Genomic DNA, 20,548 nt, shown 5'->3' with positions numbered 1-20,548 from the left:
TGTAGCTTTTCCGGTGATGGGCTCCCAGCTCTGGAATGTTCTCCCACAGGAAGCTTACCTTGTGCCCACACTGCTGTCTTTTCAGCAAAAGGCCAAGGTTTTTTGGTCTCCAAGGCTTGAGTATTTTTTAAGTAACTCAGTAATTTCAAGGTTCAAGTTTTGTTATTTTAGCCGAGGGACAGGCGATGCAAGTGCCTGCAAGGACCCATGTGCTGCTGACACCATTCCTGGGCCCTGCTAATGTAGTCGCTGCTTCCCACTTGCATGATGGCTGCATGGGCATTCACAGGTCTAAGTGTGTGTGAGAGAGAAACAGAGGGCATATCAATGAGTGAGAGAGAACGAGATAGGCTGAGTAGAGCATGAGTAGGCTGCTAGAGGAAGTAGGGGAGAAAAAGAGCTTCTTTTCTGTGAATTAGCTGGAAGCTGTTGGTTCAAAGAGCTGTTTACTCTTTGGGGCTTCAGGCCCCATCTCTGCCTTGGGCAGGTGATTAGTCCTTTGTGACTAGCTGTGCCTATGGTGACAGCCATTTTGTGATGGTGCCCAGGACAGTACTATCTTTTGTACAATGCCTAGAGGAATGAATTTATAAGGCAGCCAGATAGACAGACAGACAGACAGACAGACAGACAGACAGACAGACAGACAGACAGAATTTTCCCTAAAAGCAAAAGCGACAAAACTGAGGCTGTCATACTTCAGACATAGAATGAAACAGATAGACTTGCTGAAGAAGACCATCATGCAGGGGGATGCCATGGGCAGAAGAAGAAAAGGAAGGCCAAGTCGGAGATGGGTGGCCTCCATAAAGGAAGCCTCAGCCTTGAACTTGGGAGAGCTGAGCAGGCTGTCAAAGGCAGGACATCATGGAGGGCTTCCATTCATGGGGCCATCATAAGTCGGAGATGACTTGATGGCACATAACAACAAACAATAACGCAAAGGCACTAACCCACAGTGTGCAGAGAGAAGAACAGCCTGTGAAGAGCAAAGGGTTGTGCCCTACGTGATGCAGGGAGATGCTGCCATGTATATGAAGCCATTGGAAAACCACTGAAATTCCCCTGTAATGACAGAGACACTATTCTGGAAATCCAGCTGAGAGAATTGCATCCTCCAGCTCGGAGGATGCAGCATCCCTTATGTGATGTTCATACAGCCCCTCACAATTTCTTCAGTAACTAAATAATTAGGTAACATATGTACACAATGACTGTGCTTGAACATCACAACAATCTGGGATTTTTTTTTTTTTAAGAAAACAAAGTAGTTGTGAGCAAAGTGGGAGTAAGGAAGCCTGCCAGCATCCACCACCAAAGAGACAACCCAGAGCCGGCTGTTGTACCATCCGAATGAGGCCATTACGTGCATGCTCTATGGGTGCAAACATACAGCAAACTCATTCCTCAAGGTAACACGTAGCTTGGGATTTATTTAATGCACTTCTATTTATTTATTGCACTTCTATACTGCTCCATAGCCCACGGGTTTGCTGTGCAGTTTACAGATTTAAAAGCATATAATTTTTAGAATTGTCCCTGTTAGGGTGACCATGTGTCATACTTTAGAGAATACAGTCCTTTATTTGAAGGATGTTGGTGGATGGGAAAATGCAGATATAAGACAGGGCCCCAGAATTTTTCAGCAAGATCCTGTCGTCCATCATTATTAAACATGAGTATATAAACTGGAATGTTGTCCCAACACATCTGAAATATGACCCCATACATTCAAGCACTTCGCTCAGAATTTCCTGCAGGCAAGATTTTCGTTTCTTTGCCATTTCTTATATAACCAGGAGCCAATTTTTCTATTTTGATGGGTGGGATAGGGAGATGGTTTTCTATGTGAACAGCAGAATAATAAACGATTCTGACTTAATGTAAGAAGGAAACCGTTGGCTAAAGAACCATCACAGGAAGTTACAATGCAGTCCAAATATTTTTGAGCTTAGTTGTAAACCCCTGAAAAGTGAGAGTTTATAGAAGTGAGTGCTGATAGATCCACAGCTATTGTGGTACAAATGGTTCTGCTCCGATGACATCATTTTCCTTTGTGCTCATGTGGGCAGAACAGCCCCCTGTTTATGCAACGTTGCTTCTTCACACCGCATCAAAGCAAATTAGCCTCACTCTGCCACGGGCCCATAATGAATTATTGCTCTTTTAACAAAAAGGAACCAAGGAGTTTCATTTCAGCTTGGTGATGTTCTGTCCAGCTTATTTCTCTGTACTCCAAGACCCTGATCTTGCAAAGTCATGTGGGAGTCAAAAAGGTCCTAAAGTACACCGGAAGCTTGTCCACCTGGAAAGCTGTCCTTGCAGATTTTGATGGGGCCAGTTCTTTAGCTCAAATTCTTCTGTGTGTGTGAAACAGCAGATGCCTCCTCACCACAAAAAAAAAAGAGAGATAAGTTTCACGTATGCTTCACAGGGAACAAGAAGTCCTAGATTAGCAAAGGACCTGATCTGTGTGTTACCACTACATGGGTGGACCGGACGCTCATGTTCAACAGTCCCATGTGCTGTCTTCCACTGAGATGAACAAGGAAGTAGAAACATTTTTCTCCTTTTTTTCATAATATAGGACTCTGGAGTCATCCAATGCAGCACAACAGTGGGAGAGATTCAGGACAGACCAAAGGTAATACCTCTTCACAGACTGCATTGCTAAATTTGTTACCACAGATGTGGTGGCAGTCATGAATACAGATGGCTTTAAAAGATTCATTTAATTCAGGGAAGACCAGGCTATCAACGGCTCCTACTCACTTTGGCTATGTGCTACCCCTGGGATGTGGCATGTCTCTAATGCCCAGTGTTGAGAAATACCATCAGCACAGGGCTCGTGTGTCCATAATTTGCCCATGTGGACATTACATGCTGGACTATATCAGCTCCTTTGATCTGATCTTGGTCCTGTTGAGTGTTGAAAGACTGAGCACATCAAAATTCGCACAACCATCAGCTAAACCTGGATCAAGCAAAGAGCATCCCACGGGGGCTTTTAAATTATTTTTTACATCCATGGGTCTAATTAATGCATGGCTGTACTCTCCCATCAGCAACCAGTCAGTCAAAATGTATGAATAATATATGGCTATTCCAGTTGCTCCAGTTGACAACACTTGAACCACGGCATATGAAAAAGCTCAGATCATAAAGGAAAAAGTAGAAGGTGCTAATGACCTCTTCTTGGAGGATTGACTTATAGTCATTAACAAGCCTAGGAAATGGATTCCTCATAGCCATAAAACAGACTAGTGTGGGGGCATCTAAGGTGTCCTTATTTAATGGCACGTAGCTTGAATAAGGCAGCCTTACATGGCTTAGATCTAAATACATGCGAAGAAAAATCAAATATGTATATGGCTACGAAGAGGAAACACTTTTCTACAACCAGACAAAGGCAGATCACGTGGTTGCAGCAGGGAGCTGGCAGGACGTGATTCAATTAAATATTAATAGCTACTACTTTCCTGCTTTTCTCTAAAGCATCTGTTGAGAAAAAAATTAATGTATCAGGAAGCAGAGGGTGATTTAAAACGGGGGGGGGGTGTTTTTTTTTACCCCACATCTATCCATAATTTAATTGTATCAAGGCAAGCATGGATTTATATTTCAAAGAAGAAAACCCAGAAGCAAGGCACCTGGGATGAAGAAAAAGCAGAGAGAATGAGTTCTCCGAGAGCTGCCAAAGTGAATTATGTTTATTTAAGATCAATGCATTTTGGAGATTTGATGGCACCTTTGTCAGGGGTAACCTTATAAAATGCAAACATTGTAAACAAGCTCAGCCAGATTGCAAAGATGACTATAGGGTGACTATTCATCCTATACTAAGGCATGTTTGCATTTTATGGGATTGCCCCTGAAGAAGGGGATTCTATCTTTGAAATGCACTGGGGTTAGATAAACCGCATTTCACTTTGCATCTCTAAGAACTCGTTTTCTTTTTTGCTTTCTGTATATTTTAGGGAACCATTCTGCAGGCCTTCAAATTTAACACACACCCAATTATGGAAAACTGGGAATGTTTAGGCTTGGAGATGTAGAGGAAAGGACAGAGGCTTCTAGTCTTCCAAAATTCTAAGCCTTGTTATTTCCTAAGAAGGCAGCTGGTGGATCAGACTGAAGTGTCCCACTATTCCAGGGATTTGGAAACCTAAAGACTCTGGGCCAATCTGGCTCTCCTGGGATCCCAATCGAGCTCAGTGGTTCCAAGGTCCAAAGCCACCCACAGAGTAGCAGGCATTCAGGACAAGAGGCCAGGCCCCATGGGCTGATGCTGGCTTCCACGGCATCCTTTCTTCATTATTTTTCAAATACTCTGTAGCCAGGAGGCAGCTGGCCAGGTCACCAAATGGCTATGGAGGCTCCTTTTATCCTTTTTAAACTTTTAATGTTTATTATTCTTTTCCACAACAAAGTGGTGCATATTTGCAGGCAAATGTGGGTGGAAGAAACATATTCCATTTTCTTCTTATAGTCATGATGGTGCTATAATTTAAATAAGTTTAATTTAACCTGGCACTTGCCAAACGTTTTGAACCTCAACTCCCATCAACCCCAGGCAACTTCAGTCAGGTTTAGCAGCAGTCATAGTACAAAAACATCTGGAAGGTACCGGACGTATCCTAGTCTTCTCTAAAATCACTGGTCTGCCTCTGTACTCTTCAGAAATTTGCTGAAGAATCTTTTAGTGCTGCTGTTATAACTGGGTGGGGAGCACTTCAGGGTTGTTGAGTATACTTGGGAGGAGGGCAAGCACATAGCAGAATGGATGTGTTACTCCGTCCAAAATGGCCCAGATAAACACACTTTCAATTCTGACCCCTTTAGATGCACATCTGCTTTCCTTTACATCTTTGTAAGGTTAGTTCGGGGCACCTATCCGCCTGTCAAGGAGTGGGGTCCCTTGGGCTCCTCTAAGTGTTCAGCTTCACAGGACTAAAACTTGTTAAGTACTCAGAAGGCATCGCTTTGTTCAGAGTTATTGGCCCTTGGACTGGAAGCACCAAGCAATTACATAAAAGATATTCCAGGAAGACAGAAAAGAATAACACGGCTTGCAGAGAAAGTGTATGCACACACAAAGCCCACATCCGTGCAAATGTTACTCAAGCTGATAAGCACATGGAAGCCTGTATCCAAAATTGCACACATAGCAAGCTGGTGCACGATGTACATGGAGAGGCAAGCCCGTCTGGTACTTAAACACGAGCTTGGTAGCCATGGGTGCCCATGGGCTGCATGCAGGCAAGCGAATGGGATCCTGTCACAGGCAAGTGAGCCAGGCCAACAGAGAAGGGACGGGGCATTCCTTGCCTCCTCTGCACCCAGAAACAAGACGGGCTGCTAAAGAAGGGAAGGCCTCTCCTGCTCTACTCTCAGCTAGCCAACTCTCTTTCTGAAGCCAGGGGGCTACTAAAACAATTCACTCAAGCGTAACTGTTGTGGGCTTCGTGACCAGGCCGATGCAAAGCCACGGCAACAGAATATTGCAAATCTAGGCCCCACTGAAAAAGAAAAGACCAGAGGTCTTGGACAAGGATGCACTTCCTTGGATATGGCTGGGATGAATATGCAAGGATGAAGATCCATGTCTAAGACCACAGGTCAGCACATGCAACTAGCATTCTTCCCTGTTACCAGAACTGAATTAGGAAATCACCATTCTATATAGGTTGATGATCTAAATTTTGGGTGGAAAACCAGAAAGATTGTGCAGTACATATATGGCAACGAGTATCTCCTCTCATTATGTGCCTCATGGATTTCCTCGTACTCAGAATCCTGTGCACACTGCAATCTGCACCCCAATCTCAGGTGCACCCAGATTCCTCCATGGAATACAGTTGAGGGAATGGCTGTAGGGATCCCCTTCCAGGTCTGAAGCTCACCTCTGTTCTGAAGCAAATGGCATGGCCATTGTGCCACCTTCGCTAATGATCCAGGCTAATTAGTTAACATTTCATCAGTAGGTGCTAGCTAGAGGAGGTGGTCTCCAGATGGCTGGGCAATGCAGTTCAGCGTTTTGGAATTAGATACCTACCAGAACTTGAAGAAAGTGATGCTCCTGCAACTGAGAGGATGGACAGAGAGACAACAACAACAACAAAAAAAAAACAATTTACACTGTGACCGAAGAGTGAGCCAGAGGTAGAAGGCTGAGAATTTCTACCTGAAGTTAGCTGGTACGAGGGAGAATCAGCAAAGCTTGACTTATCAAGGTTTTGAACTAGGTTTGCAGGCCTGCAAAAGTGCAAATGTCATTTGTGTTTGGAGTGCAAATGCGGAAAGTTTTGGTCACAGATACACTAAACTGAAATTATTGGTGAATGAGTAATTTCCTCCACTTATGCTTTGCTTATATATGTGTGAATAAAACAAATATTACAAAGAAAGCATAAATTATGAGTGCGCTCTCTCTCTCTCTCTCTCTCTCTCTCTCTCTCTCTCTCTCTCTCTCACACACACACACACACACACACACACACACACACACACACACACACACAGAAAGGAAACTAAGCCCTCTGGTTCTGCCCCTGAAATTTTTCACCATGTGGGAAGTATAGCATGTTAATAAAACATGAATAGGAGAAGCTTGCTTCAAGCAAGCAAAGCAGAGTTTCATACGAAGTACTTTGCAGCCAATGTTGACATATATGTGCATCCAGAGGTATATTCACTGCCACACTGCGGGGCTCATCTGGGCCCCAGTGAACTCTCAGATTTAGTATTTGATGCTGGTGGGGAATGTGAAGAATTTTCTGCATCTGATTATTGTGATCCTGGAAGGTCTACTTTGTGTGGCCTCTGTGAGGCAATAATGTTTCTCAGTAGTCTTGTTTTGTTGCTGACAAAGGCCAGTGTAGCAATTGCTGAGTGATATTCTGAAGAGGGAAAGAGAGACAATTGCTTTGAATATTGTTAGATGGGGTAAATTCAAGGTAAATTCATCAGGTAAATTCAAGTCTGGGAATCGTGCAAAGTAGAAAATAGAGGCTGGGAAAGAAAGGTTAAGGTATGACAGCTAGGGTTTGATTGGGATTAGACTATTGGGAGAGAGGAAGTGTGCTGGACCACGTGTGGTGTTTGAGAAGGAGTAAGAGAAAGTTGAAGGGAAAGTGAAGGCTTGCATATTAAGCTGTTCTTTCTCCCTGGGATAATCTTAGGGAGCTGGTGAAGGTCAGCCATAAGGGTCAGGTGGTTGTGTGATACCAAAAGATGCCCTAAGATCTTGCCAAAGGAAGGGTTAGACAAATAGGGAATAAAGACACTACATAAACATTTAAGCAGTCAGTAAAACAACAAGCAGAGCTTGGGTGCCAGAGGAAGGCTATACGCCCAAGCTGGACCTGGTTATAAGGGTATTTGTCGGGGTGGGGGTTTAGGGTACATAGTCTGTGATAAAAGAAGTCCTCAAAGGCTTGTAGCAGCAACAGTATCCCTTGAGTCCAAAGGAATCATCACTAAGCAGTCTTCAGAAAACTCCAAAGTAAATATTAGTAATCCCTTATGAACAAAAGATACCTTCCATACATGACTGGTTTAACTGTTCAACTTCTTTCTAATGTTAGTGCACATTTTATGTCTTACACCAGCTACTAAGAGGTTTTAAGGTGTTCCAAGAGAACTGGTAGCAGCAAGATAGGGTCACCTTGTTGAACTCTGGGTTGTAAGAGCCACGAGTTTCTTAGGTCCAGAAATAGAAGCATTTGCTATGAACAAGAAACCCCACAGGTGAGACTGCCCAGTGAAGGAGCAGGTGGCCCATAAGGTGTGGCAGCAGTGGTCAAAGGACACCTCCTGCTGGCATGCACTCCAACTCCTTGAACAAAGAGAAGGATGGGCACATGATACAGCTGTCAAGAACTGTGATCAGCTGTGGCATGGAATGGCCAGTGAACTGGAGCTGGAAGCTTCTCCGTGAAGGATTCTCCAAGCCTGTCCTTATTCCCCCCACCCAGATGGCCACTGGATCCTCCTGGACAGAGGAGAATATGAGAGTGTTTCCTGTTCCAGCTAAACTTGGTTTGAGGACAAGGTCTCCTAGAACTGTAGTATATTTTTGTGTCCTTGGTTGTCCCTCAGTCTGGACTTCTGGCTTGCTTCCTAACTCTCCCTCGTGCTCTGTCCTTTGGCTCTGAGTCAAAGAGACTCTTGGGACCTGATTACTGACTTGTTGCAAGACTTCTGGCTTACCTCCGGCTGCTTCCAAAGTCTAGCCCTGACATTGGTACATTCCCGAAAGAGGTTGTGCCACTAACACGGAATATCTTCTCATTCAGTAATGACATAGATGCCATTTGCAAATGAGGGTGGCTATTGAATGCTTAACGCTGTGGCATGCAACAAAAATATCAGGAATTAGAAACTTGCCTGACACTAGTTGACTTTCAGTGGTGCTATATAAATATGAGAAATTTAAGAAGCAAGTAAGGCCAACAACAGTAAAATGCTTGTGGAGTCCAGTGATGGATTCCAGGCATTCCAGCATCCACAGATAATGGAAAACCTAGATAAGGTGATTGCTATTAACCACTAATGTTTTGCAATTTAAAACAGACCAGAATTTTTTAAAAAAACAGAGAAGGTAAGGAGAGAAGGCAGGCAGATGTTTGAGTGCTATGACCTTGAAAGAGTTTGAGAGACTCTCTGGAAGTTATCACATCCCTTCTACCTTGTCATCTGCACATAGATGATGTCACAGTTTTGCCAAACAGGGTAATACATCTTCAGCTGTAGTATCTTCTACTGAGCATGTAGAAGAGCTTTTTGTGTGTGCCAGAGATGCAGAGGAAAGGGGGCGGTTACTGCAGCACAAACCTGTAGTTACTTCACTCTCAAACTCTACTTTGGCCTACTCTGACTGGAGAGATGACTTCCTCTCTTGGTCTTAGAGATGGGATCCCCTCCAGTTTGCATGAGAGAATATCAAGGATATCATAGAGCTGAGGAGTTGATGGAGATTCCCAAAACAATTAAACAGGCTATTACTCTGCACCTGGATTGTTTGGATGACCATGTAACTAGCACGTGCCATGAATGCATGTTTGGAGAAACAGGACTGAGGGATTTTGCTCAGCTGAAAGCAGCTTTTTTCCTGTGGGATCAGCACTGGCTGTGCACCTGCTCGGGCACCCCACCTGGATATTTGTAATTCAGCACAATACAGAGGCAACACATGTTTTCAGTGCTCCTGTGTACAGAGGAAGCCAAGTCTAGGAAAGCTACTCAAGGGTTTCTTGTGCTGAGGAGCACAAAAGCAGATATGTTTGTCCTTGAAGCCATGAGCTGGCATGTCTAGTTCTCCGGTCAGAGTGGACAACACCTAACTGTGGGTTTACTGCTCTCCTGTGCAAGAGGCTGAGCACAGCTGCCTAAGGAAGGTGGGCTTCCTGGCCAGCTAGAGGGCGCTCAGCTTGTTCTGGATGGGCTTCCACCCATTCCCAAAGGAGCAGCTTCATAGCCTGGGGGTTCTCCTGAAGCCATTGCTGCCATGCAGTGCAGAAGCGGCCTCACCTTCTACCAGCTTCAGCTGCTGGCCTAGATATGGCCTGGGATGGGCAGGCTTCAGTAGTCTCCACATTAGCAAACTCCAGGTTAGATCCCTGCAATACAGGGGCTGCCTTTGAAGTTGGTTCACAAACTGCAGCTAATGCAAAATGCATCAGCTGGACTGACAACAGGGACCAGAGTGACACCTGTCGAATGTTCTCCCCAGTGAGGTCTACCTGGTGCCAACATGTCATCTTTTCAGGATTTACCTCTATTCTCAACCTCCTGAAGATGTTTTATGAATCAGTTCTTCTGTTACCTTTGCGTATTTTAACAGATTTCTCTTTTAGTTATTTCATATTGTGTATGTTTCAGTAATTTCGTTGTAAGTCCCCTTGGGTCTTTATAAGCGGAAGACAATTTAAAAACTCAGTTATAAACAATAAAAGCAATAAAACCTCCCCACAACACCCTTATCAGAAAGCATTGCAGAATGGCAGCAGCTGAGTTCCTATGAGACGAGTAAGGAGCACCTTGTTATTATATTAAAACATCTATATAAAACCATGGCTTTCAGAATATGAGAAGAAGCTCTTGCCTCAAGGGTCTGGTTGACTAGCTGCATAACGCTCCAAAGATCAAAGAACCACAACAAGGCCATTTCCAATCAAGCACCACAATAATGAGCCAGTGAGGTAGATGGGAGTCAGTGATGTGCACAAGGCCACACAATCAACCTCAGGGATGAGCAAGGCTTTGTTTGAAGTCCAAGTCTACCATTCTAGCCACAGCCAATACAAGAGAGTGCCGTTTCCCAGTGCAGAGCCCCCAGGTCGTTTGGACTGCAGCTCTTCTCACTGCAGCACCATGGCCATCGGTCAGATTGGCTGGGAATGTGAAGAAAATGGTTCAGCACAACCAGCAGGCACCAGGTTGGGAAAGGCTGAAATAAATAAATATGGCACACTGGCGCTCGTGTTTTTCAAAAGGCAGAGCCAAGACTGAGAGTCACAGCTATGGCCCATATTGCCACTGCGGCACCATCTGCTGCCTCTGTCGTCTAATGAGCAAAGCAAGGCGATGGTGCCTAAAAACATTCTGTATTGCAAATATGCGCAAAGGAGGACTGTAGCAGCACTGAAACCAAGGAAATCGATTTCAGTGCCAAGTGTTTTCAAGTGACCTGTTCTCCTCTGGCCCCGTCTCTACTCTTTCTGTCAGGAGCTGCTGGGGATCGAACCAGGCACCTGTGGTTCTGTGTGCAGCTACCCCATGTTGAGAGCGATTAGGCCTGAAATTTGGAACGTCCACCCAAGAGCAAAACATTCTCGGGGTCTTGACTGGCTCTGCCCAGTCCATCTGGCTACTGGACTCTCCTGGACAGAAAAGGATATTAAAGGCTTCCGCTCTGGGCTAGGCAAGTGCCTGAACAAAATGATCTCCCTGATTCTGGTGCATTTCTTGGTCTTCCTCAGCTCTGCCTCCCAGATTCTTCCTTGCTCCCCACTCTATGATGCAGGTTCAGCTGTCATAGTTTCTTCCCAAGAGATTGTGGGAGCTATAGTTTGATCCTCAGATCCCCTTAACCAAACAATGATGTTTAGTTTCCCTAGGAAGAATGCTTAAATCCAGCTTACTCCTGTAATATCAATGCATGCTTACATTCAGGACTGGTATACCTATACCTGCAATGGCTAGGAAAAAGATGCTCTTGGTGGTCGTGCTACAGACAGAAGCCAGCCACAGGGAAAAGCGGAAAGAGAAAAGAGAATGTCCTCGCACCAAGAGGGTATTTTAAACAGAGATGCACCACCCCTTTAGCTCAGCCTAAGGCTTGTTGACATGGTAAAATAGGCATTCTACAGAATGCCTGTTTCACCACCACTTGACATGCCAGATTGCTGCTGGGCAAGCAGCAACTGTGCAGTAAATCATGATTTCAGTTACAGATGAGACTCAAATTAAAATTCCTAGTCCACTATTTGCTCTGCAGGCTGTTCAAAAGCCCCATTCCAATATTAAAGAGTGGAAGTGAAAGCCAATCCTCAGGATGAAAGAAGAATCTAGAATGTGGACCATCCATGATGCAGCTCCTAGGAGTGTGTGCTGGTACATTGACATCTAGTGTGTGAAAGCAGAATTACAGGTTTTACATGGAACAAACCACAATCCCTCCCCGCTTTGAGTTAAAAAGACCAGCCTCAGAAGCACAGATAGGTAACAATTTTCTTTTATAAAATCAGGCTGCTTCTACCCTCTAATACTGTCTGCTTGTTTATATGTATTTACTTTTAGAATTTACCAGTTGCCTTCCCTGTTTTGTGTATCACTTTGATGATAATGTGATGATGATGGATAATCATCACTAAACCACTAAAAAATAACCACCACACTTTTCAGGGCTCTGTCGCTTGTCCTCTGTCTGCCCTGCATCACAGGAATTTAATTCTGAACATCCTGCATGAATTCTGATCTCTCCACTGCACTGCTCTAACCTACCAGAAGACATTCTGCTCCACCAGAGACCTTGAACTTTGTCGGTTATACCCTTGTGCTAAGCTAGCTTCTTGGGCCAGTAACCCCCACCTACTATGAAATGTATCTCAAGTACTTTATGTGTATCTGATTCCATTACCAGATCAACCCTTTCCACTTGGAAATCTCCAAGATTACTTGTACCTGGAAAAGACACCAACAACCAATTGAAATACAAGTTTGTTCCTATGGGTTCAGATGACATTTGGCTGCTGGCTGCTAATATTAATTACAGCTTCCTATTTGGGCCTCTCAGTGCTAAGGATGGACTGGGCTTCAAAATTATAATTTATACTATTGAACTTGAGGCATCCGAAGAGCTGGGTTGGCTGTGGTTTCTTTTGTTAGACTCATTTTTCAAAGTGCGATCCCAAGACATTTTTAAAACAACTGCCCTTTACCAGCATAGGGATAAAAATTTGTGACTAGCTGTGTTATACTTTTAGCTGTAGCTCTGAGGAAAGAATGGAAAACCACGACCTCCCCAGACTGGCCAACTCTGTTCCTTGAGTAGCCTAGATACACTGTTAATTACTGTGGGAAAATGAGCCTTGACGTCTTTACACATTTAAGTGGGGAATCAGAAGATGACCCTACCAAGGGTTACAGCACAAATCACCAGGGGTGGTGTCTTAATTGTGGGGGTGGGATGGGATTGAGCAATCACTTATCTGAGTGCCTTTCCCTTGTAGACTGATTCCTCCAGCCTCCCTTAACTGTGCCTAAAGGATGCATTAGACAGTAATGGCAAGTCAGGCTAACCCACTTCCCCTCCTAATCAGGGTTCATCAGGCTCCCCCTTTGTGATGGGACGTGCTTCCCTCTAAGAGAGCCAGTGTGGTGCAGCAGATAAGAGCACAGAACTGGGACTCGGGGGATCTGTGTTCTAGTCCCTGCTTGGCCATGGAGCCAACTGGGAGACTTTGGGCCACTCCCAAACGCTCAGCCCAACCTACCTCACAGGCTGGTTGTTGTTGTGGGGATAAGACTGAGAGCAGGAGGTGGAGAATGGTGTAAGCTGCTTAGAGTCAGTGTAAGAAAAAGGTGGAATACAAATCTAACCAACAAACAAACAAACAAACCTGGTATGATGACATGTGGCAAGCGTACAAGGGTGAGAGCATGTACCTGCACAGTCAGGCCTGATCAATCTGAAAGAGAGCCCTGGATTGCCTTACCCATGGTTGGCAGCAGTGTTAGCATGGCTCGTCAATATCGTTTGGGGGGGGGGGGGATTGGGCCAGTCACAGACTCTCAGCCCAACCTACCTCACAGGGTTGTTGTTGTGGGGATAAGAGGATGGAGGAGATGTAAGCTGCCTTGAGCCCTTTGTAGGAAAAAGGCAGGATATAAATTGCAATATAAATAAATAAATAAATAAATAATTTCGTGTGGAGAAGGGAGCAGAGGGGCTGGAGGAAGAAGCATGCAGTCTTGCACCTTTCTCAGGATCTCCCGTGGGTTGCCTTATCCAGGGCTGCCTGCCCAGGACACTATGGAAAAGAGCACCCCCTCCCACGGCCATGCACGGCAGCAGGTCTGGCAGCCGAATCTTGCTGCAGCACCTGCAACAGGAGGCCACGGCCCACTTTCTCTGGAAGGACAGAGTCTGGCATCTTGCGAAGATGCAGGTTTTGACGCCAACTCAGATGGGGAGGAGAAAGACTTGGTGGCTGAAGCCTCCAGGCTGCAGTAGCTGGAGATTGCTGGGGGTGGTGCTGACGGTCCAGTAGGTCCTTCCAAGACTGTGGGAATGCCAAGCCGGACCAAGAGAAGAAGGGGTGGGGGGAGCGGGCATGAATGCTCCTGGGTCAGAGGACAAATGAGAGAGGAGGAGCGGTGCAGAGCGGCTTGGAATTCCAAGTTCTTTGCTGCCAAAGAGACTCCTTGAGGAAGGGCTCTCCCTCGACGGTAGGACTTCTTTCGCATGCCTGGCCTGAACTAGAGGACACCAACCATTGCCCAGGAATTTGGTTTCATCTTTCTAATCTGCTACATAAACTTAGGAAGCCACCTTTATAAGATGCTAAAAGACGCTTCCGTAGCAATGGTTTGTCATACCTGCTGTGTAGTCTGAAGCCATACCGAGTTGCTTGTCACTTTTCACAGCCTAAAAGCAGATGGATTGGAATGAGACACAGTGGTTTGTCTCCAGTGAGAGGCTGGGTGGCCTCAGACAGCCCCCAAGGGCAGTCAGGGGGGCAGGGCACACACTGCCCTGCCCTCCGGCACCCCGCTGCCACTCCCCAGCACCAGCCAGCATCTCCTCCCTGAGGCAGCTGCCTCAGTCTGCCTCATGCCAGGGCTGGCCCTGTCTTGCCTCACCTTCTCCTCCTCCACCTCTTCTTTCCTTCCTTCACTGTCCATCTCCTTCGCTCTCTGGCACCAGGAGAGGATTCCTGACCCCCACAAAGCAAGCAACAGCTTCAGAAAGAGCTTTTCCTAGCAAAAGAGACAATTCCTGCACTCTCCGTGCCTGCCCTGATTCTTTCAGGATCAGCCATCACCCAGCTGATGCAATTTGCCTAAAAAAGGGGTAGTTAAATGTGTTTAAAACCATGCCCATGTTTCACCCTCAGTCCCCTCCCTTTATATGCCCTTTTTATTCACTACCATATTGACTAATGCAACCAGCTACTACAGATTTAAACTCTCTCTTTCTCTTGCGTGCACACACTCCCACACACCAGAATTGTCCCTGTCCTTAAATCAAGCTCTCATGCTTTAAATTGAAGTTGCTGTATCATTAAATTTAACAGCCCGTTTTCCAGGAAATAAGCACTTTAGGAGAGATGAAGTGGTGCTTCTGGTGAGGACGGGGGACCCAGAGGCCCCGTCTGGGCTGCAGCCCTGCACAGCCTGCTCCCACTGGGATTGCTGTGTGGGCCAGACTTCCTAAGAATAACCACCCCGTACTACCTAAAGTGCCGTCAGAACGATCACAGAGTCTTCCACTTGCACACCATTGGAATCATTAGACACCTCTCTATCAAGTAGCCCAGGTTTTGTCTGTCTCTTGCATCATGCCCAGTTGGCACTTTTGTGTGGTCAATAATGATTAATAATTTGGCATCTCCCATTTGAGTGTGTTCCTTTCTTCCTTCGTGCCATTACTCTAACGTCCTTCCCAAGAAACTTCTTTCTGAACACAGCGTCCTTTTCTCTTTGTTATGAGGCTACAGGCCATTTATTATCTCAATAACTCCCAAACACTCTTGAGTGCCTTTGTATGTCTGCAGCGCAAGGATGCAGCCAGCTTTAACTGACCTCTTTGTCAGCTATTCTCCAGCATGCGTTTAAGCTGGCAGAAGTGCACTTGGGCCGGGCTGAGTGAGAGCGTCTTGAAACTTGAGCCTATAAAGCCGCATTAGCTGTGGTTTATTCTAACAGGGACTTGGGCCACTGCAGCTAAAGTAACATTAGAAGAGCGATATCCATTAACAAAAGAAAGCATCTGCAGAGAGGAACTGTAATTCCTCTGGAAGCACAAGGGGCCATTTTGTGTGTTGCATTATTTTCTACACATGCGGACGCACAGCCATGATCCTCCTTTCCTTCCTCTACCTTTTCCTCATGGTTAAACTTCAGTCTGTAAGCTTCTTGGGGCAGAGCACTTGTGCTTTAAATCACACACTGTATGCTGCTATACAAAGACTCGTATCAGTAATGCGTTTTGTAACCTGCATGAGTGGCCCTTGGAAGGCATACTTTCCATTTTAAGAGATAATTATACGTATTTTTCCTGTCCAGAAGCCAGTTCTCTGGGGAGAAGGGAATTTTCTGTAGGCTTCCAGTGTGCCTGCAGCATCCCCAGTATGCCCTTTATTTAGGATGGGTTAATCAGTCGGTCTCTGGTTCACGTCAGTTTTGCACGTTTTCAGCCCTAAGTCCACTATCCCATTCTGCATCAGCCTGTAACTTTTTAACTTCTGCACAACATTGATTTTTGCATACTACTTCCCCCAAAACATGCTTTTTGAGTGTCTTTGTTGTAGTTTACAGTGCTGAATGCAGAAAATCTGAAGGATATCTACATTACAATCCTCCAGTTAGTCTAGGAAGTATGAATTAGATACAGTTCCTCAAATATGCAGCCTAAATGAAATTGTACACCATTCCTACCCCTATCAAGAGATTAATCAATACTCTGGAAGCTCATAACTAGGCCAGAAAAATCCTTGCCCTTACTCTAAAACAGAAGGTAGGCAAGGTGCAGTCCGCATGCGGGTCCTTCACTGCCCCCCCCCCACTGCTGTGTCACTGACACTGGCAGTACCAGTAAAGCAGGGGAGGGGGAGGCAGTTGGCCACCGAGTGTTAGTGGCAAGCCACCAAAGCAGGGTAAGTTGGACGAAACAAGGTGAAATCGTCTCTTTCACCATTCCGTAGCTGTTTGCCACCAACACTTGGTGGCCAGCAATGCTGTTTGCTGCCGCCGTCTTTGGTCGCATGGTAATTGTGGGACATGAATGGGGGTTAAAAGTGTCACTCAGCCTCACAAAGTTGGCCACCCTTGCTCTAACCTTTGATTCCACCTGTTTCCCAGGGTCTCCTCCTACTTTATTTATTTATTTATTTAGAAAATTTCTATGCCGCCCCATTCGGCGAAGCCTCGGGGTGGCTCACAAAACATAAATATAACACAAAATATAATACATTAAAAATTTAAAACGAATTACAATATAAAATAAGTCGCCCTGGCCAAAGAATAAAATAAATAAATTCTATTAACAGTTAAAATGACATTTGAATAAAAAGGTCTTCGCCTGGCGCCGAAATACAAATAACGATGGCGCCAGGCGGACCTCTCTGGGGAGCGCATTCCATAGATTGGGCGCCACCGCAGAGAAAGCCCTCCTCCGGGTACTCACCCTCCTAATATCATTCACAGAGGGTTCCCAGAGAAGGGCCTCTCCCGCAGATCTCCGGGGGCGGGATACGTATATGGATGCAAGGTATACTTTAACCTTGTTCCGTCAGACTGACTACTTGGATTTCATTTCTTTCAGTGTGCTGGACTACAGGTTTGGCCAGACTCGTGGCTTGCACCCCTAGAAAGACAAACCAGCACTGGGGTTCTGCATTTGCCAGGAAGTGCAGAGTCCTGCTAGCATGCAGCAGATTATCCTGTGACTGACTGAACACCACTGGCATCCATTCAACAAAGCATGAAAATTCAAAAGGGATAACATCTGATCTCTAAAGTTAATACATTTTGGATGTCTCATAAGGTATTTAGGTTTTGGATACAGGGTTATCCCATTTAGAAGAGGTGATACGGAATCTATTTACCTGCTACATGTTTTGCTGGAATATTCCAGCATAAATAATCAGCATTCCATTTTACATGATCAGACTCAGCAAAACATAACGTGTGACTGATTTGATCTGAACAAGGCATAACTGAGGAAAAGAACCTCTAATGAGGCTCTATTTATTCTTGGCTCTTTGATTCAACCTTCCAATTTCATGGATTAACAACATATGAAACAAAAGTGAACCCAAGTCAATGATTTGCTAACGTAATTCTTCTTGTGCTGATTTGTTGTAAATTGTAGAAGAGTTGCATGGTTAGTCTGTTGCAAGGTGTGCTATGAGCCCTTAAAGATGTACCCAATGAGGGTATGAACTGAAGAAATGTGATCAGTGCTTTTCCTTGTGGTACCACCTTCATCTACAGGTGTTAATGGTACAGGCCAAGTGTTTGAATACACCTCTCTTTTTTAAAATATGGAGACCGATTAAACAAACAACCTCCCCACCTGTAGCCTGAAGTGGTCAAGTCTAAGAAAGGCTTGACTCACTTGATTCCAGTTGATTCCATGAAAATCATCTAGTCCTGAGGAAGCTGAAACAGCCCTGCTAAACTGCACTAAAGGTATCCAGGTAAGTAGTCAGTTTCCAGCACACGAAGGCAAGAGCCCTTCCTTGCAGGCCTCAAGCATGATTTTTGGAAGACCCAGTAGAAATTTGTAAGAAACTCACATTCTGAATTGCAAGGTCAGGGTAAAGGTTGAAGGTTGATCTGCTCTGTTCAGGTACAGAATGGATGAACAGGACCATATGGATGCTCAACCATGATCTACAACTTTGCCTCAGCATCCTCCATCAAGGTAAGGTGGCTACAGCCTGATCTGGACAGTCAGGATCTCCAAGTTCCATTCCAGTTTACCATCCCTGCCAATGCCTGAGCTTGGCTTCCTTGTTGTTTGACCCCAGCAACTGAGACTCATGGGCATACCACCTCTGAAGAGGGAAGTTCTCCATAGCCATCAGGAATGACAGACCTATCCTTCCAGTATTCTCCTTCTTTGAATCAAACATCTGAACAAGCAGGCCAGCCTTCAGAGCCCTGAAATTACAGGAACTGGCTGTGAGAGTTTTCAAAGGATGTTTACTACTCCTGCCTTTTACTCCCACAGCTAAATGTGAAATTGACAATAGTAAAGGGAAACAGGAGGCCTGTGGGTGGACTGAGATGGAGGCCAAGGCCTGTGAGAAAAATATTGTCAGGCTCTGCGGACAAGCAATTAATTTTTCACAGCTGTCTCCAAGCTGTATTTGTCCAGCTCTGCCTAAGAACTTTACTTTGCAACTAAAGTCTTCCCTTTCACTTAATGCATCCTTCGCCAGCATAAGCAAAGATCTTAGCTGCTTTAAAACAGCTGATTATACCATCTTGGTTTAATATACATCACAAATTGTTTAAGCGTGAGCTTTTTTGCTCTTCGAATTGTAGGTACTTCTGTAATGAATCATAAATGATATGTATTTGCATATTAGCAGGCTACAAGCTGTGATACAAATAACAGGAATAATGAAATGCAGAAGTCTCAAAAGATTATATGTCATAAGGACACAAAATGATATATATTATTCCTTCTGAAAGACTATCAAATGATTCTTAAAATGCCGCAGTGGGGTGACAGTAGTGGAATCAAGATTATTTGAGAAAGGAAATGCTACTCTTTGTAGATAAAGCCCGAGGTTTCAACTGATCAATTTGGGAATTCCAGAATATGGATGAATGAAATGCAAGCCAGTGAAGCGCAAACTGCTACTTACAGTTATGCCCTTAAAATGCTAGCTTCTGAGATAATTCTGAATGGCAGAGCATGAGACACTAGAAACAGAAGGATACATATATATGGTTGTTAACATGGGATTGATTAGGTTCAGTGTCTTATAGCATAATCTAATACAAGAAGGCCCCATTGAATTCAATGGAACTTAACTGATGTTAGGAGGAGGAGCAAAGACTTAGCCACTACTGCTACCACCCCCCCCCCCATTTATCAGTACTATGGCTGGACACAGAGCTCAGGGAAGCAGTCTATTTCTGCCCCATGTCATTCTCACATCTGTTTACTCTTAAGTGGTTCTGTCTCATTTTTGCATTAATCTGTAATTTTTAAAAACTCTGCACTAAAGGTTCATTTAAATATATACATCTAAATAAGTAACATATTCCAAAATAAGCATTTCCAAATGTATTTTCTTTCCAAGTATGCATTTCTAATGTGTTTTGTTTTTGAGCTGTGAACTGCACTGTAGCATGTAGAGAAGCGTAAAATGCAATGGACAGCTACCCTCTGATCTGTACAATAGTCCATGCGGTGCAGATCAGTTCCACTGGCACTGGGACTCAAAGTTCAAATTTTTCAGGCATCCCTACCTGGGATCGCTCCTTCCCGTGTATTTGTCAGAACATTCTTGAACGCCAACTGCAGCTCCTTGTGCTGAGCTGCCATTCCTGACAGCCATGTTAACTTTAGGAATAGCTTGCGAGGAGGGGTAACAGCTCAACCTCAGTGCCATGGTGCATTCAGGTAAGAATGTTCCTCTCATGCTTTCTTTCCCTCTTCTTTTCTTTTTGCTCACTCAGGATTGGGAGTAGAGCAGCCACTTTTGAATCACCAAAAAGGAGGACTAAAAAAGGTATTGAATTGCATCACATTGGCCAATGCTTATTTATACCTCTCAATGCACATTGAGAAGTGATGATGGTGATTTACATGGACATACAGTTCATCTCACTAAGACCAGTGTGCCTTGTTCAGTCTGCTACACAGGTACAATTGGACAAAGTCAAGTCTTAACTCTGCCTTCTGATGGTCCTCAGTCTTTAAACTGGGCCTGGGCTGGAGAGGCCTTCAAACCAGGGATGCTTTCAAAACAGAGGGCAGTTCTCTGGCAGACCTTCAAATATGGTTATTTAAAGCATCAATACACCGCTTACCATGTGGGAGACAGGCTTCACTCTTCATACAGGGCCAGATCTGGCTCAGTCGCTGGTTGTTGCTGGCTTCCATAGAAAAGCAAGTGAGCCTCACAAAAGCAAGCATGTAAACAAAAAATTGAGTGTATCTAACCCATCTATTCACCCATTTCTCAAACACAATAGACAGACAGGCTATTTACATCCTATCATATCTCCTCAGTGTTCGAGGCAGCTTGCAAATAGATAGATAGATAGATAGATAGATAGATAGATAGATAGATAGATA

The 20,548-nt window shown here is 44.7% G+C and overlaps 1 protein-coding gene across 8 annotated transcripts in view; it reads right to left on the bottom strand.

The window, feature by feature from the left end:
* Positions 1-20,548, bottom strand: part of ACYP2 (acylphosphatase 2) — a 59,101-nt gene that overhangs the window by 11,933 nt on the left and 26,620 nt on the right. Inside the window, exons 4-6 of one of the 8 annotated variants that reach the window (XM_044428242.1) lie at positions 20,281-20,369; positions 6,056-6,085; positions 1,345-2,384 (exon numbers count right to left, since the gene is read on the bottom strand). The exons of 1 other annotated variant lie outside the window; for it this stretch is intronic. In XM_044428242.1, coding sequence (XP_044284177.1) covers positions 2,269-2,384; positions 6,056-6,085; positions 20,281-20,369 — 235 coding nt within the window. In that variant the 3' untranslated portion in view covers positions 1,345-2,268. Of the gene's footprint in view, positions 1-1,344; positions 2,388-6,055; positions 6,086-19,106; positions 19,165-20,280; positions 20,370-20,548 lie in introns of those variants that run through there. 6 more of the 8 variants (XM_044428247.1, XM_044428243.1, XM_044428250.1 and 3 more) reach the window with 6 other exon arrangements.

Source organism: Varanus komodoensis, unplaced genomic scaffold, assembly GCF_004798865.1.
Source record: "Varanus komodoensis strain SLA01 unplaced genomic scaffold, ASM479886v1 scaffold2, whole genome shotgun sequence".
NCBI classification, from domain to species: domain Eukaryota; kingdom Metazoa; phylum Chordata; class Lepidosauria; order Squamata; family Varanidae; genus Varanus; species Varanus komodoensis.
This window is presented reverse-complemented; position numbering and strand designations above follow the sequence as displayed.